We start from the raw sequence: 19,704 nt of genomic DNA, 5'->3' as shown, positions 1-19,704 counted from the left end.
TGCATTTTATGAAAATGTACTAAAAGTGCTATATAAAGTAGTGGTGCATTGCTTATTTAATACATCCAGTGCATTTCCAGTATAATCCAGCACTTCTATCAGTAACAGTCCCTCTTTGTAATAATGATCAGCCTGGGGAGGTAATTTATTCTCTTGCATATTTTGCTTGCAGCACTCCCATGTGGCAATATGTAGCTTTTCTAATGTAGAATTGATAAGGTGAACATGCCTCCAGTATCCTATATGAATAAGGGTCAAATGGAAAGCATAATCTTTTATCACACCACTATTCACTCTGGTGCTTCTCCTGATACCATAGATATGTTGACTTCATCAATATTTGAGAGTTTTTGAAAATTGTTGCCTTTTAAAAATAATACTTCACCGATGTACATGTCTGTCATTTACACAACTGCGTTTGATTTTAAAGTGTTTGCTATCATACAAATAAGAAATAAAATAGAATGTGCAATGAATTTGGGAAAAAGAAAATGACCTATCCTACCACCACTGTCATGCCCAAATCTGTCATCCTCTATAATCACACTGTCACCATAGCCCTAGCTACAGTTGCTCCTGCAGGCTCTCTAAACACAATTGCTGACTCACTAAACCCAACTTTTCAGCAAAGAAGACTTCAATCAACAAGGGGCCCCTTCTGGGCGAAGTGAAGAAGATATTATTCAAGCCATTTTGGAAGTATTATTTTGCTGGGACTGGGGCAAGCCAAAACTTTTGGAAGTATAAATATTATGGGACTGGGGCAAGCACGGAGCTTTTGGAGAAGAAAGAAGACATCTTTGGTGAGTATTTGGGGTGTTTTTATTTTTAATAAATATATGTGGTTTAAATGAGGGTGGTTAGTGTATTTATTGTGGGGTTTTTATTTTTAATAAATATGTGTGGTGTTTACTAGGGTGCTGTTGTTTATTTAACATTTTTGTTTGTGGAACTACAGGTCCCAGCAAGCCAGGGATGTCAGGGCATGTTGGCACTTGTGGTTCTCCAAGTGCCAACATGCCCTGGCTGCTGTGGGTATGCTGGTGCTTGTAGTTATACAAGCAGCAGCATGGCCACACTGTTTTTGGCAACCTGCCTGGCTGGGACTTGTAGTTCCACAATTCAAAATGGCGTCTGTTTATTTTTTCATTCTTTATCGCCGTATTACCCTACTACCCACAGCCCAGGGGTAGTAGGAAGAGCCCTAGTGCTATCAGCACTGGGCTGGTTCTTTCTAGGGGGGGGGCCCGCTCGATATTTTTTTGCGGACCCCACTCCCTAGGGAATCCAGCCCAGCGCTGAACAGTCTAGGGTTGGTTAGTCATTATGGCAGGGGGACCCCTGCCGTGTATCCCCCTGCTATAGTGCCGCCAACCCTGGCTGGTTTGCCTAGTGCTGGTAAAGTGAAAATCAGGGGGACCCCACGCAAAATTTTTCCCGGATTTTCACGGGACCAGCACTAGTCAGGCAGCACTAGGGTTAAGCATGAATAGTGGGGGGACCCCACACTTTTTTTTTTTTCAATTTGATCTATTCTTTACAGTTTTTACAGCTGCCGGAGCTCCGGCAGCTGTATGACAAGTCAGTGTAACAGTGATGTGTTTACAACTCACTGTTACAACACAGGAGAGTTTGCCAAACACAGGAGAGTTAGCTAAACTCGGGAGTGTTTACATCGCACAAAATCGCCAGAGATGACCAGCGATTTTGAACATCAGTGTCAAAATCGCAGCTTGATACATTTCAGGTTTTTTATTTCAAAACTCGCGGGTGAACACCCGCGATTTGTCGTGATTTAAACACGCTGGCAAACTCGCACTTTGATACATTTACCCCATAGACTCCACAAGGCCTCTGAAGGTGTCCTGTGGTATCTAGCACCAAGAGGTTAGCAGCAGATCCTTTGAATCCTGTAAATTGCGAGGTGGGGGCTTCATGGCTCTGATTTGCTTTTTCCAGCACATCCCGCAGATGCTTGATCGGATTGAGATCTGGGGTATTTGGAGACCAAGCCAACACCTTGAACTATAATTCCTGTTCTTCAAACCTTATCTGAACAATTGCAGTGTGGCAGGGTGTATTATCCTGCTGAAAGAGGCCACTGCCATCAGGGAATAACGTTGCCATGTTGGGTTTTACTTGGTCTGCAACAACATTTAGGTAGGTGGTATGTGTCAAAGTAACATCCACTTTAATGCCAGGACCCAAGTTTTCCCAGCAGAACATTGCCCAGAGCAGCACATTGCCTCTGCTGGCTTGCCTTCTTCCCATAGTGCATCCTTGTGCCATCTCTTACACATTTAAATGACTCACATGCACCCATCTGTCCGCATGATGTAAAAGAAAATGTGATTCATCAAACCAGGCCACCTTCTTCCATTGCTCCATGGTCCAGTTCTGTTGCTCACATGTCCTGCGAGGCTGCGATGCGCTGTGCTTTCTGACACCTTTCTGTCATAGAGACTGAAGGTTATTGTCGCACTAGTTTACTATAAGGACTACAATACTCGTGATTTAAAAATTGTTGTATATGACTCTTGTATGGGCAGCACGGTGGCTAAGTAGTTAGCACTTCTGCCTTACAGCACTGGGGTCATGAGTTCAATTCCCGACCATGGCATTATCTGTGAGGAGTTTGTATGTTCTCCCCGTGTTTGCGTGAGTTTCCTCCGGGTGCTCCAGTTTCCTTCCACACTTCAAAAACATACTGGTAGGTTAATTGGCTGTTATTAAATTGACCCTAGTCTGTGTGTGAGTGTGTTAGGGAATTTAGTCTGTAAGCCTCAATGGGGCAGGGACTGATGTGAGTGAGTTCTCTGTACAGCGCTGCAGAATCAATGGTGCTATATAAAGAAATGGTGATGATGATTCTAATAAATTATTATTTAGTAACGGAAATGGGAGAATTCTAGCGTTCCATCAGTATTCCGAATTTCCTGTGCTAGAGTACCACATTGATAATTTAGTAAAGCTATGATAGTAAATTGCCAAATATCGTATCCTTAAATAGTCAATTTGTCTATCATAAGATACCATATCTTGTTATAAATGATCAAAATGAATAGGTGGCAATTCCTATATTAATTCTATAGACTGTGGGGATTAAATAATCCCATTGACTCCTGAAAATATATTATTGTAAACTTGTTCTAGGTAGCCATTTGTTTCTCCCAAAATTATAATTTAGCATGCCTTGTCTTGGTTACAAAGTTTGGTAGGCTGTATTAATCAAAATTACGGGAGTGAATTGCTAGCTACCTAAGGAGGTCTAACTTGGGGTTTGGGCAATGTAAAATTCTATAGCTAACATAGGAGGTATTAATCTAGTCTAAAACATATTCCATTTAAATGATAGTGGTCATACTCTGCAATAACGTCGATGCGCATTTCACTGTACTGGCTTTATCCAGACTTGTCTGGATAAATCCAGCTCTTTGTTTCTTTACCTCTATTTGACCTTTCTGTTATAGCCAGAATTAACTTTTTCAACAATTTGTGCTACAGTAGTTCTTTTGGGAATGAACCAGACGGGCTAGCCTTCGTTCTCCACAGGCATCAATGCACCCATGACTCTTTCGCCGGTTCACCGGTTGTCCTTCCTTGGACCACTTTTGGTAGGTACTAACCACTGTATACTGGGATCACCCCACCAGTTGTGGCATTTTGGAGATGCTCTGATCCAGTCATCTAGCCATCACTAATTAGCCCTTGTCAAAGTCGCTAAGATTCTTAAGTTTGCCCAACACCTCAACTTCAAAAGCTGACTGTTCACTTGCTACCTAATATATCTCACCCTGTGACTAGACAATCAATGTTATTTACTTCACTTGTCATTGGTTTTAGTCTTGTGGCTAATCAGTGTATCTATTGAATATGCTGATCACGCATGACTTTAAATATTCTTACATTTTATTTTAATCTTATTCTGCTAATGTTAGTCTAATGTCACACATGGGTACCTAACATTAGCATATGCTAGCTAGTTTTAATCTGCACCTTACCCTCTGCATTATTGTCTAGGTAGAACTGTAAAATGCTCATGTGGAGATGGAAAATGCTAATATGAGTGGTATCCAGAATCTACATAGATTATAATGAGAGAGGAATGTAACAATTACACACTGTCATTACCATTACTCTATGTTGACATCCTGACACCATGGCAAAACCCACATGAGAACATAAATGGCACTCTTTGTGGTCTAGACAGACCTTGAATCCCATAAGAGAGAGGATGTTGGGCATTCAGGGATAGACTGGGAGGACAATTTGGTTAAATTAAGAGATATGCATAACATGGGAAGTTTGAGGTATTCATTGAGATATCCTAAAATACGCTGTTGGGGTCTTGAGGGCCTCTTCAGCCAAGCTCATTTTGACCTCAATTTATGTTTACTATAGGTTGTATGTATGTGATCGGCGTTTAAAGATTTGTTTTAGTGATGTCTGAACAACAACTCACAGTAAATGTGTTTTGTCCTATTTAATGTCTATTGTCTAAGACAGCTAATAAATGCAAATGCTAGTTTATATTTCTTGACTTTATATGAATTGGACTGCATGCATATTTTTTGCTTATTTAGGCTCGCTATGTTGATGGATGTTGATTTTGTTTGCTTTTACGGACAACAGAAATTAGCCAATCAACCATTTTTCATAGAACCTGCAACTACACTGGCATATTTCTTGATACAGATAAAATGCAACAATACTTGTCAAATAATTTGCATTGGATATTTTCTAATGCAGAATGTACATATTTTCCCATAAATAATATACAACCAAAGTACTTATGAAGATTGAAGGAAATTACCTACCTAAACAGTAAAAGAAAATTGTCAGTAATATTTAAAATGTTCAAATAGACTTAGCATGTAGGCTTTCAAATAACCTTATATTTTGGTTGTTACATCAGCTACAGATATATTATTTATATTTAGTGGAAATGTTTTAGGTAAAAAAAGGAGAGAAGCTTGTAAAACATTTGTGGAAAAAACATAATAAAGGATATTTCTTGGATTTTAGAGATGGTGCCCTCAATTTTCCTTTAATTGTGATGATTTATTTATATTTAGCACATATTAAAACATGCTTTTTGTTCTTAGCAAAGTATTTGTACTCTCATTGCTAGTGGTGTCATCATTTAGGCCTGGAATGTAAACTTATCTCACAGTTTGCCTTTTAAGGATCAGTTCCTATTGGCTGTATACCCGATGTCTTCTCATGATCATGATAATGATGCCACTTCCACCAGTAGAAATACAATATTTCGGTTGAGAAAAGAAACTGTAATAGACATGAATCCACAGGTATCATGGAATCATGTCTCTAAAGTTCCTGTTGCCAATTTGTGGGTTACACTCAATCATAACTAACCCCATATTTCATATAGTTTCCTTATTTCTTTACAATAACAATTTCTTGTTTCCTGGAAATTCATGAGCTTGACGATAACATAACCACAAAAGAATTAATCTGTGAAGTCCCATATTCAGCAATAAAACTGTAAGAAAACTTTTCTCTTCTTTTCACAGTTTCTTTTGGTGAATATGAATAAATTCGTACGGATTCAGCTTTACGTCGGCCATCATCTCCTTGAAAACGTCAGGAAATTTTATGTTCATCGAGGTTCACTGCTTGACTAAGGAGTTGGATAGAGCCACCATACTCTGCTATGTGCTTTTTCATTGGAAGTAATTATTAAATCAGCAATAGTTTATAGAATGTCAATGTGTTGGTGAATGATCATTCTTATGAGAATGAATATAAATTTGCTTAAAAGAAGCTGACTAATTATATGGGGAAAAAAAATAAAACATTTTTTCTGTACAGCTAAAAGCAGTCAAGTGAATTTGCACCTCTAAAATACATTGTCTCTAGCTCAGGTGACTACTGTGACTAAATGTTTTAAAATATGTAACATTTTAGTTATCCTTTTATTGTAGCCAAGACCATATACAGTATCATAAACCATGTGAATTATTAGTGTGAACATTTGCGCCATTACAATCCATTTTTAAATACTGAGCAGTGTCAAATTGTGGCATCAGTTCCATTAGTATTTCTTAAGATATCACAATTTATGAAATTGCTAAATCTGCAATGTGCTGTGCATTAACAATGCTGGTTAATTGCTGTCCTACATGTCAGTGGGGAAAGATAGAACAATTTTATCATTCTGCCAGAAGCAACATTTCACAAACAGGTCCATCAACATTCAACTTTTAGCAAGAAGATTTCTTCTTTAGTGCAAAATGTGCTGTTTTAAGCACATGTTTTATCTGTGAGTTCAATACAATGTAGTAAACGAGGTGTGCACAATTTGTCCTTTCTATTTTGACAGTATTTAAAATATTTGTTTTATTCTGGAATTATTCATATGTATCTGGTAACTGCCATGCAATCCTGGAAGATATTTTTCCCCAAATAAATGATCTGTCTTTAGAAAAGAGCTAGTGATCACTAATGGCTATGTACCCCTGACAGACAATATATGCTAGACGTGTTTGCATCATGGATTCAGGACCCTATTCTACATAAGGGGAAATGCAGTGGCAGGCTGTTGTAAATCTATTTCATTAAGGGTCACCACAGAGTTAAACATGTTGACACATTACTATTGAGAGCTGTACAGCAGTGAAATGTTTGCAACTGTGATGTAATATTCTACTATGTCACTATGTGGTGACCACAACTTGCGCCTATTGACACAACCTTTTTTGTTGCTCAGTTCCCACCTAAATAGCCATTCTCTGCAAATAAATGTCTTAATCAATGTGTCAGCTTTCACAGAATAAGACAAATCAATAGTTTTAATGACTGTTGAACTATTCTTATTGTGATCAGTGTATACAGTATTTCTCAGCTTTGAACACAAAACTAAACTTAACAACTAACTTTCTCCTGTTAGATAATTTCAGTTTCAGATGAAGGTACAAACAGCATATATAGGCTTTTTATTATTATCTTAGATTTGTAAGGCACCACAGTGCTTCGCAGCGCCGTACAGTAGGTAAAACAGTACATACGGTAGACAAAATAAATGCAGAACAAAATAAATGCAGAGAAAAAAAAAACATTTCATATTATGAACCCTCCATTTATCTTGTTAACTGATCTATGTCCGTGTGTTACTTCTTTCCACAACATACATTTAAAAAGGGAGATTGAGACTCAACACAGCAGTGTTTAACTTAGGCATGCTAATTGCCAGATTCCATTATTATGTTTCACCATATACTATCTGTGTCGTCACCATTAAAAAAAACTTCTGCATTAGGCAAATTTTGAAACAACCAAGCTTTAATGTGCCTAAATAAAGATACCTATGAAGACAATCAAGTCTGGCATATGTCCAGTGTTTTATGATTTGACACATTCAAAGTATTTACAGAATAAATGCAAACTATTTCCTTGAGACTTGTGTTTGTCTTTTCTTGTTGTTGCTAGCAGTGTTATCAGCAGAGGTACCATGTTTAATGCAATATAGGCTTGTCTATCGTAGTTACTGCAAAGTACTTTGCATGGTTTGTGTTAAAGGGGAAGAGAAATGACCATTTAATAACTTATTTATAACTATTACCAGAGCAAACTCCTTGCAAAGTTACTGTGACAGGGTGGACCTCTTATGCCACCCTGTCTATTGTGTTGCTGGGGACTGGCTGGGCTTGCCTTGCCACCATCCCCTTTTCTTTATCCTAAATGCACCCTCTAACCGCGGTAGGAGGGGCTTTTGCTGTTGTCACCACTAGGCTCCTTCACTGGCACCTAGACCCGCGTCCTTATGGGTAACTCTTGCTGCTAGTATACCCCCTTGCTGGTACACGTGGGCTGGTACCCCTGACCTCTTGCCTTCAGATCAGGGTTACTGTGGATGGTTCTCCCTGGCCTATCACACTGGCCAGAGCTGCAGGGTAGCGGGCAGAGCGTTGATACGAGACCCTGGGTTCAAACCTCAGAACAACCGGATAATGGATTAGATTTGGTCTAATCTTCAGGTCACAGAAATTACAGCAGGTAAGTACGCGTCAAATCAGGTTCCTTAAGCAGTGATGTTTATTAGCTCAGGAAGTCCTAAAAAGGACAGTTACACACTAGTTTGAGGTACTGGTGATATCCAGAAAGTACAGATTGAATAATACTAATACATGGTCAAACAGTGCACTTTTATACAGATTTACACAGATACCCTGGCAGGATGTAATCCAGCCTCCTGCCCCTCTAACCAATCCAGGGGCTTCATGCAGCCCGCACATAACTCAATCTGAAGGAGTGCTAGCAGCAATATTATGTTTGAGGTTTTCTATTAAATGTTTACCATCAGGATGTAACATTTCTCTAATCTTGCTTTGAACGCAATTTAACTTGCAAAATTCACATTCAACTGTGATCACTTGCATACGGAGTCAACCAGCAAGTATAATTACCTCCTCCTGTCTTATAGGCTCAACAGACTTTTTTTTCATTCATTGATATAAAGGTCTAACTAACATGAGATTACCTGTCTCCAGACAGTTGCAAAACCCAAACATGACATACGGTCTCAGAACTTAATACATTTCCACACATTCCAGTATAAAAAGATAAGTACATTTGCAATGATACAGAGAGGTTCACTGCACTCCTAATTAAAATAAATATCTACAATAAGTTTTTTATTAGTGATCCAGCCACAGGAACTTTCCGGTTTAACCCAAGGAATACAATTCCTTTTTTGCTCTGAATCCAGTGGACCAATATTTATATCATAAGCTTAAGATTATATTATAAAGAAAAATTGCACACCAGATGTAGCTTCATGTGAAATGTTTTATATTCTACTAATCATTTTAAATGTAACAATCTTATACATAATATAAAACATTGTAGTAAACAAAGTATATTATAGAGCAACAACAAGTCTTGTTTACTCTACTAGCATAGATGTTAATATAATACAATACATTCATTGTCTGTTTTATAAATATATAAGCTATTGTATGTGTAAGCCAGCTGGTACTGTGTGGTGTGAGGGTGCATCTGAATCAGTGTGACATATGTGTGTTGTATTGTGTGGTGTCTGTAAGTGTAGGGGAGGGGAGAGTGTGTGGGGTAGAGCTGTACACAAGATTGGGGTTGTCCTCCATTTAGTAAAGGCAGGATGGAGAATCCTAATTAAAAGCTCATGTGAATAGAAATTCCAACATATATATGTGTGTGTGTATATATATATATATATATATATATATATATATAATACCAACAATTCGGTGTGCTCAAGTCAAGTATAGTAGATATTAAAAGTTCCAACGTGCTTTGTTCGTGATCCAACTCTTCTTCTCATGCAATTTACTTAAACACCAGCAGTATATAGTCTGCGCGTCTTCCCTTCCGTCTCCCGGTCTCCACGGGGAAACAACCAACACACCTACAGTATCAAAAACACAGGGGCGCTTCCACAGTGTATTATCCAAGTAAAATGTTTTATTCCAAACATTAAAATAGCACGTACCAGATGGCAAAGGTATTCAGGCATAAATAGTACAACAGCTCTGATATTCACATACGAACAGCAATATTTGAAGCAGCTCGAAGTCAGAGAGTCTCCACAATCACCTCTACGCGTTTCATCCCTTAGGACTTCGTCAGGAGGCGTGGATCTTCGTATCACAATTCACCTATTTCTAGGGAGTGACTAATTAATTAATTCACAGGTGGAGCAATCTCCACTCCTTAGATGTTCTTAGTAAATGCACAAATTAACAACTATTTTCAAATCTATTATAGAGCAGGTTAATATACCAATTCGTACATACACAATTTAAAACAATAAAATTCAACTATTAGAAACAGCCATCATATAAAATAGCCACAATAATAAAAATAAAAATAAAAAATATATTTGAAAGGATTTTATCCTCTCAAAGGCAGATAACAAAAAGCAACAGGCGGATCACAAAAAGACACATTACTTTCAGACATTTTAGAAGACAATTTAAACAGATGAAAATTCATAGAAATGGTGTTATTTCACACCCTTCATTTAATCCCCAAGGTGTAAATGTATTGAGTGTGTAAATCCAGAAGGTTTCCCTTTTGGATAATTTTAATAATCGATCTCCTCCTCTAGCATCCATTTCTACATGTTCGATAGCTTTAAACCGTAATGATTCAGAATTAGCATTATGACAGGAGTAAAAATGTTTCGGTATACTATGATTATCAGTCTTATGTTGAATATTACGTAGATGTTCAAAAATTCGTATTTTTACTGATCTTTTGGTTTTACCCACATATTTTTTCCCACAACCACATTCCAGTAAATAAATCATGTATGTGGTATTACAATTCATAAAGGATTGGATTACTCTTTCTTTTTTATTTGACGTATCAAAAAAGGATTTGTGATCACCGTGTACAAACTTACATGCTGTACAGTGACTGCAAGCAAAAAAAACTTTCATAGGTTGTAGCCATGTATTCTTATTTTTATTAGGTAATTCCTTAAGATGTGAAGGAGCTAGCATCATTCTCAAAGTCTTCGACTTTTTAAATATAATGCGTGGTTTTGCTGGCAGTACACTCGACAATCCCGTGTCTAATTTTAACACTGCCCAATGTTTTTCCAATGTTTTAAGAATCTGTTGGTTGGCTACATTAAAAGTAGTAGTATAAGCACAATCAAAATTATTTGAATTGGTCTCTTTTTTCCTTTCTTTATACGTCAGTAATTGAGTCCTGTCATAATGTCTAACCTTATCCAAACTATCAGTTAAGATATTTTCTGGATACCCTCGTTCTTTAAATTTGTTAATCAGAATAGAAGCTTGTTTTTCAAAAATTTCTGATTCCTCACAATTCCGTTTGACTCTCATCAGCTGGGAGACGGGTGTATTATCTTTCCAACGTCTCATATGACAGCTCTTATAGTCAATAAAACTATTACTATCAACTTTTTTGAAAAAAGTGTAAGTATTAATAAGATGTTTTTCTTCAAACTTATTAGTATCTAGAACTAAGTCTAGAAATTCTATCCTATTTTTATCAATAACGGAAGTAAATTTCAACTCGAAATCATTAGTGTTAATATCCTGAACAAATGAATAAAATTCTAATTCAGTACCTCTCCAGATGATTAGAATATCATCTATAAAACGTTTAAAGCAGACAATCTTCTCCATATAAAATGTATTTGAATAGATCACTTGATTCTCCCAGTATCCCATATATATATTAGCGTAGCTTGGTGCGAAGGAACTGCCCATCGCAGTCCCTCGCACCTGATGAAAAAACTGATTAAGGAAAGTAAAGAAGTTGTGTTCTAAGATATACTTAGTACATTCCAAAATGAATTCACATTGTATTATATTTAGATTACCATCATTGAATAAACATTCTTTTACAGCTTGTAACCCTTTGAGATGTGGAATAGACGTGTACAGAGACTGCACATCGATAGTACACCAAAAGTAATCGGTGTTCCACTGTAAGTTTTTCATAATCTGCAATATCTGAGTGGAATCTTTAATATATGATCTCAAACCTAATACATATTTTTTGAGATGAAAATCTACAAATTCAGACAAATGTGCAGTCAGAGAATCAATCCCCGAGACTATAGGACGTCCCGGGGGGTTCACAAGTTGTTTGTGGATCTTAGGTAAATGATAGAATGTAGCAATTCTCGGATGCTTATTGAGAGTATAATCAAATTCATTTTGGTCAAGGCAGTTATCATGTAATCCCTTCAGTAATAATTCCTCTAGTTCAGATAGAAAGGCATTTGTAGGATCTGTTGTTAGTTTTTTATAGAAATCAGAGTCATTCACTAATCTCATCGATTTACTTATATAATCTTTTCTATTTAAAATAACCAGCCCCCCTCCTTTATCTGCTGGCTTTATTGTTATTTCCTCATCTTTAGTAAGTACCTCTAAAGCCATTTTTTCATTTTTAGTCAAATTTAATTTTATTCCTGATTTGGTATTGGCTAATTTATATAAATCTCTTTTTACCAATTCACCAAACATATCGATATATGTCCCTCTTGACTCAATTGGGTAAAATTTAGATGGTTTTTTTAAAGGTCCAGACAGGACAGAGAGGAAAGAGAGCAAAAAAAGAGATCACAAAAAACGTTAGCTCCCTCTGAAATTTCAATACAAGGAGTTTTTAATTTGTTTTTCATTACCTAATACTAAATCTAAATTTTACTGGTTATTTTAAATAGAAAAGATTATATAAGTGAATCGATGAGATTAGTGAATGACTCTGATTTCTATAAAAAACTAACAACAGATCCTACAAATGCCTTTCTATCTGAACTAGAGGAATTATTACTGAAGGGATTACATGATAACTGCCTTGACCAAAATGAATTTGATTATATTCTCAATAAGCATCCGAGAATTGCTACATTCTAACATTTACATAAGATCCACAAACAACTTGTGAACCCCCCGGGACGTCCTATAGTCTCGGGGATTGATTCTCTGACTGCACATCTGTCTGAATTTGTAGATTTTCATCTCAAAAAATATGTATTAGGTTTGAGATCATATATTAAAGATTCCACTCAGATATTGCAGATTATGAAAAACTTACAGTGGAACACCGATTACTTTTGGTGTACTATCGATGTGCAGTCTCTGTACACGTCTATTCCACATCTCAAAGTGTTACAAGCTGTAAAAGAATGTTTATTCAATGATGGTAATCTAAATATAATACAATGTGAATTCATTTTGGAATGTACTAAGTATATCTTAGAACACAACTTCTTTACTTTCCTTAATCAGTTTTTTCATCAGGTGCGAGGGACTGCGATGGGCAGTTCCTTCGCACCAAGCTACGCTAATATATATATGGGATACTGGGAGAATCAAGTGATCTATTCAAATACATTTTATATGGAGAAGATTGTCTGCTTTAAACGTTTTATAGATGATATTCTAATCATCTGGAGAGGTACTGAATTAGAATTTTATTCATTTGTTCAGGATTTTAACACTAATGATTTCGAGTTGAAATTTACTTCCGTTATTGATAAAAATAGGATAGAATTTCTAGACTTAGTTCTAGATACTAATAAATTTGAAGAAAAACATCTTATTAATACTTACACTTTTTTCAAAAAAGTTGATAGTAATAGTTTTATTGACTATAAGAGCTGTCATATGAGATGTTGGAAAGATAATACACCCGTCTCCCAGCTGATGAGAGTCAAACGGAATTGTGAGGAATCAGAAATTTTTGAAAAACAAGCTTCTATTCTGATTAACAAATTTAAAGAACGAGGGTATCCAGAAAATATCTTAACTGATAGTTTGGATAAGGTTAGACAATATGACAGGACTCAATTACTGACGTATAAAGAAAGGAAAAAAAAAAACCAATTCAAATATTTTTGATTGTGCTTTTACTACTACTTTTAATGTAGCCAACCAACAGATTCTTAAAACATTGGAAAAACATTGGGCAGTGTTAAAATTAGACTCGGGATTGTCGAGTGTACTGCCAGCAAAACCACGCATTATATTTAAAAAGCCGAAGACTTTGAGAACGATGCTAGCTCCTTCACATCTTAAGGAATTACCTAATAAAAATAAGAATACATGGCTACAACCTATGAAAGGTTTTTTTGCTTGCAGTCACTGTAAAGCATGTAAGTTTGTACACGGTGATCACAAATCCTTTTTTGATACGTCAAATAAAAAAGAAAGAGTAATCCAATCCTTTATGAATTGTAATACCACATACGTGATTTATTTACTGGAATGTGGTTGTGGGAAAAAATATGTGGGTAAAACCAAAAGATCAGTAAAAATACGAATTTTTGAACATCTACGTAATATTCAACATAAGACTGATAATCATAGTATACCGAAACATTTTTACTCCTGTCATAATGCTAATTCTGAATCATTACGGTTTAAAGCTATCGAACATGTAGAAATGGATGCTAGAGGAGGAGATCGATTATTAAAATTATCCAAAAGGGAAACCTTCTGGATTTACACACTCAATACATTTACACCTTGGGGATTAAATGAAGGGTGTGAAATAACACCATTTCTATGAATTTTCATCTGTTTAAATTGTCTTCTAAAATGTCTGAAAGTAATGTGTCTTTTTGTGATCCGTCTGTTGCTTTTTGTTATCTGCCTTTGAGAGGATAAAATCCTTTCAAATATATTTTTTATTTTTATTTTTATTATTGTGGCTATTTTATATGATGGCTGTTTCTAATAGTTGAATTTTATTGTTTTAAATTGTGTATGTACGAATTGGTATATTAACCTGCTCTATAATAGATTTGAAAATAGTTGTTAATTTGTGCATTTACTAAGAACATCTAAGGAGTGGAGATTGCTCCACCTGTGAATTAATTAATTAATTAGTCACTCCCTAGAAATAGGTGAATTTTGATACGAAGATCCACGCCTCCTGACGAAGTCCTAAGGGATGAAACGCGTAGAGGTGATTGTGGAGACTCTCTGACTTCGAGCTGCTTCAAATATTGCTGTTCGTATGTGAATATCAGAGCTGTTGTACTATTTATGCCTGAATACCTTTGCCATCTGGTACGTGCTATTTTAATGTTTGGAATAAAACATTTTACTTGGATAATACACTATGGAAGCGCCCCTGTGTTTTTGATACTGTATATATATATATATATATATATATATATATATATATTGTAACAAAAGGAGGCATTTAGCTGGCAATATACAGAGAAAGCATGGAATTAGAGTAAAACATTTGTGCAGTAATGCACCTAGAGTGAAGACTTATGTATGAAAAGCAATAGTTTAAATTTGGTTAAACTTACATGATCTGAAATCCTTCCTCTCAGCAAACAGACAGGGCGTGTTTGGTTGTGCAAACAGAGGCAGTGATGGGTGTTTTCTTTTAAAGAGAAGGTGGGTGTGTCACCTGTCCATCAAGCAAAGGCTGGGGGAGGAGCATCATGTATAAAAGCTTGTTTGTTAATTTGTTCAGAGAGACCAATGCTGGGTGAGCTGGCTGGTCCTGAGAGAGAGCTGGACTATGTATAGCTAGTGTTTAGGGTCTCCATGATTGCTGTACAAGTATACGGTGTCAAACATTTACCATCCTGACAATAAAGCACCATAAAAAGGAAGTTGTTGTTTGCGTGTGCTTCTGTAGTAGCGGGCTCTTGCCACAATATACTTATATATATATATATATATTTAGAGATGAGTGGTTCGGATTCAGAGATATCAGATCCAAGATTTGAGGTTGCGAGTGAAACCGAGGATTGTCGGCAGTATTACCCTGTGATCCCCTAAAAGGCTCTCACCTGTTTTTATTCACGGGACTGGGCCGATTTTGGAAAGCCTCTATTTTATACAATAGGAGCTTAACCAATACTCTGCCTAATGTGAACCCCAGGTACTTCTACTTCTTCTATCCCTAAGCTACATTTCTTGGGTTGGCTGTTAGCACTGCCTTTCTGATCGATTTCAAGTACTGTTGGGCTCAATCTATGTGAGAGTCGCAATCCGAACTGTGAATCACAACATCATCCAAATAGACAGCTGCATAATGTCTGTAGGGCTTAAGAATCATATACATTGCATGCTGGAAGGTTGCTGTGACCCCATGTAACCCAAACGGTAACATCTTATACTGATAGAGCCCATCTGGAACAAGAAGGCTGTTTTTTTCTTTTGCATGGTCAGTAAATGGTATACAATAACCTTTTGTTAGACTCAGCGTGGTAAGGCTGTTCCTACCCTTCCTATCAGCTCACCCCTATGGGGCATGGGGAATGCATCAAACTTGGATACTGCGTTCAGTTTACAGAAATTGTTACAGAAGCATAGGATCCTGGTTTCAGGATTAGAACTATGGGGCTGGACCATTCACTGTAAGATGCTTGTATAACACCAAGCTTTAACATTTTTTTAACTACTTTGGAAATAGCCTCTTGCTGGGCTTCAGGTATGTTATATGGTTTTAGGTTGACCTTGACCCCTGGTTCTATTTCAATGTCTGCGACAATAACATACTTTATTATGGCCGTTCTGAACTCTAAAAATATATCCCTATTTTTTATGAGGAACATTTTAGCCTCATTCTTTTGAGCAGCTGACAGTGTCTTTGACACTTTTACTTTTAGAGCTAAAGGGAGTTGGGTTACTGGTGGGCCAGGTTCAGCTGACAGGGCTAACCGATCCTTCCAGGGCTTTATTAAGTTAATATGGTATATTTGTTAAGGCTTCCTTTTCCCTGGCTGGTACACTTTATATTTAACCTCATTCACGTTCTCCCTAATCTCAAACGGACCTTGCCATTTAACCAAAAACTTGCTTTCTACAGTGGGTACCAATATAAGAACTCTATCCCCAGGGGCAAACGTGCATACCCAGGCTTTCCGATTATACAACCTCTGTTGAGCTTGCTGGACCTGTTGTATGTGTTCCTTGACAGTGGGCACCATGGCAGCAATCCTATCCAGCATCTGAGACGTGTTTAATAACACTTTTATAATGAGTGGGTTTCTCTTTCCACGTTTCTTTTGCCACATCCAGCAATCCTCTGGGATGTCTCCCACACAAAAAAATCAGATGGAGAGAACCCTGACTGAGGATCTTTTTGAAAAGCCAGTAATAAATATGGCAAAAAATAATCCTAGTTTTTTTCCATCTTTATCTACAATCTTCTTCAGCATGCTATTTAAGGTTTTGTTGAACCTTTCTACCAGACTATTAGTCTGGGCATGGTAAATGGATGTCCAGAGGTGAGTGACCTTGAACAACTTGCATATTTCCTTCATGATTTTAGACATAAAAGGGGTAACTTGGTCTGTCAGGATTTCTTTAGGTATTCCCACCATGCTAAAGAAATGCCACAGCTCTCTAGCTATCATTCTGGTTGAGATATTGCGCAAAGGGATGGCCTTAGGATATCCCGGATAGTATAATTCTTGCCACTATGATATACTGATTCCACCAAGCAGACTTTAACAAGGGCCCAACAAGATGGCTACCCTGTCAAACGGGACCTCTATAATAGGCATGGGCATTAGTGGGTTCCTGAAATGGGGTCTGGGAGCATGATACTGGTTCTCGGGACAGGAAGCACAATTTTCTGACACCTCTTTATCCACCTCATAAGAACTGCTGTAAAATCCTCTTGGTGGTCTTTTCTTCCCCTAAATGTCCTGCTGTGATGTGAGCATGAGCTAAGTCTATTACAAATATCCTATATGAATGGGGAACTAACAGCTGAAACCTTATCCCTTTTTGTTACTTGGTACAAATGCTCATTATGAATGGCCATGTGTGGGTATACAAGCCTATCACCAGGTTCTATGGGCTCCCCATTAGTAACTTTCACATTTTCTCTGGCTTTTATTAGGATGGAGTCCTTTAACTGTTCTGATGCAAACAGTTCCTTTCTCACTTCAAGGTTAGGCATACTTTCAATTTGCTGTTTTCTGCTTCTCATTTCCCCTTGGAGGCGCCTCACTTTGACCTTCATCATTTGCTATTTTCCCAACCATTCTAGAGAGTCCACAGGACAATGGGCCCTCAATACAGTCAAATGGCGCTATACCATTCACATCTCAGACCATACTGGATTCCCATATTTTTCAAAAATGGGGAAAATCATGCACCAAGAAAGGGACCAACCTTACTTTAACAACAGTTGAACCACAAGAGGTCTCAATATTCCCCTTAGCAATGACATAATGTATGCAAGTTACACCAACAGTTGTTTGCTGGAATTTGATGAGTTTACTAACCCAGCTTTCACAAGGGTAATTTAACTTCCTGACTAGCCCGGCTCCCACAAGGGTAACTTGCCCTCCATAAAAATTACACACATATTCAAAGTCAGCATCCCATTACATAGGTTCTTGCAAACCTAGACAATTACCAGTAACATGTCCTGGCATATCACACCTAAAACATTTAAGCACAGGACCTGATTCATTAAGGAAAGGTAAACAAAAGTAAATAAGCATGGCAAAACCATGTTGCATTGGAGGGGAGGTACATTAAGGTGATGGCAGATTTATATTTGGGGTAGGGCATGTCCTAGATCAACTTTAAATTTCAGTGTACAAATAAGCTTACAAGTATTTGTGTGCTACATAAAAAAACAGACAGTATAGTGCAAAATAAAGATCTAGGGCCCGATTCATCAAGGTATGCAAACGCATCCGTATCTGCGTTGCATACTTTGAGTGACGCAGACACTTACGCAAGTGAAATAAGTACCTCAAACTGCAAAAACACACCCTCCTGTGGTCTTCTACACTTAAGGGACGGAAATAAGCATCGGAAACACAAACAAACACACCCATCTGTGGATCTTTAAACTAGGGATGAGCGCACTCGGATTTATGAAATCCGAGCCCACCCGAACGTTGCGGATCCGAGTCGGATCCGAGACAGATCCGGGTATTGGCGCCAAATTCAAAAGTGAAACTGAGGCTCTGACTCATAATCCCGTTGTCGGATCTCGCGATACTCGGATCCTATAAATTCCCCGCTAGTCGCCGCCATCTTCACTCGGGCATTGATCAGGGTAGAGGGAGGGTGTGTTAGGTGGTCCTCTGTGCTGTTTAGTTCTGTGCTGTGCTGTGCTGTGCTGTGCTGTGCTGTGTTCTGCAGTATCAGTCCAGTGGTGCTGTGTCCTGTGCTCTGTGCTTCTAAGGGCATAGTTATTTCCCCAATATTCCCCTGTGTTTAAAAAAATAAAAAAAAGTTTTTTTAAAAAATACCAAAAACTACTTTAATTTTTTTTAATTACCACAAAATTTGCACAACCAATCCTGCAGTATAAGCCCATTGGTACTGCAATATTACCAAGTTCACACATTCAGCAGTAAAAGTCCAGTGGTACTGCAATATTACAAAGTTTACACATTCTGCAGTATCAGTCCAGTGGTGCTGTGTCCTGTGCTCTGTCCTGCTGAGTTCCGTAGTGCTGCTGGGTCCTGTGCCGTGTCCTGTTCAGTCCAGTGGTGCTGTGTCCTGTGCTCTGTGCTTCTAAGGGCATAGTTATTTCCCCATTATTCCCAAGTTTTTAAAAAATAAAAAAAAAGTAAAAAAAAATAAAAAATTTAAAAAAAAAAATAAATATATAATAATTATAACCAAATTTGCAAAACCAATCCAGCAGTATAAGTCCATTGGTACTGCAATATTACCAAGTTCACACATTCTGCAGTATCAGTCCAGTGGTGCTGTGTCCTGTGCTCTGTCCTGCTGAGTTCCGTAGTGCTGCTGGGTCCTGTGCCGTGTCCTGTTCAGTCCAGTGGTGCTGTGTCCTGTGCTCTGTGCTTCTAAGGGCATAGTTATTTCCCCACTATTCCCAAGTTTTTTAAAAATAAAAAAAAAGTAAAAAAAAATAAAAAATTTAAAAAAAAAAAAATATATAATAATTATAACCAAATTTGCAAAACCAATACAGCAGTATAAGTCCATTGGTACTGCAATATTACCAAGTTCACACATTCTGCAGTATCTTGTGCTACATATAATGGAGACCAAAAATTTGGAGGATAAAGTAGGGAAAGATCAAGACCCACTTCCTCCTAATGCTGAAGCTGCTGCCACTAGTCATGACATAGACGATGAAATGCCATCAACGTCGTCTTCCAAGCCCGATGCCCAATCTCGTAGTACCGGGCATGTAAAATCCAAAAAGCCCAAGTTAAGAAAAAGTAGCAAAAAGAGAAACTTT

At 37.4% G+C, this 19,704-nt stretch overlaps 1 protein-coding gene across 1 annotated transcript in view; it reads left to right on the top strand.

Annotated features, from left to right (window-relative positions):
• The window catches only part of LOC142158631 (poly(rC)-binding protein 3-like), a 1,531,228-nt gene extending 1,523,811 nt beyond the window's left edge, over positions 1 to 7,417 (top strand). The window contains exon 20 of the mRNA XM_075212788.1: positions 5,535 to 7,417. Within this exon, the coding sequence (XP_075068889.1) occupies positions 5,535 to 5,547 (13 nt within the window). The 3' untranslated portion in view covers positions 5,548 to 7,417. The remainder of the gene's footprint in view (positions 1 to 5,534) is intronic.
• Positions 7,418 to 19,704: the final 12,287 nt, after the last annotated feature.

The sequence above is a fragment of the Mixophyes fleayi genome, chromosome 5 (genome assembly GCF_038048845.1).
Source record: "Mixophyes fleayi isolate aMixFle1 chromosome 5, aMixFle1.hap1, whole genome shotgun sequence".
Lineage (NCBI taxonomy): Eukaryota > Metazoa > Chordata > Amphibia > Anura > Limnodynastidae > Mixophyes > Mixophyes fleayi.
This window is presented reverse-complemented; position numbering and strand designations above follow the sequence as displayed.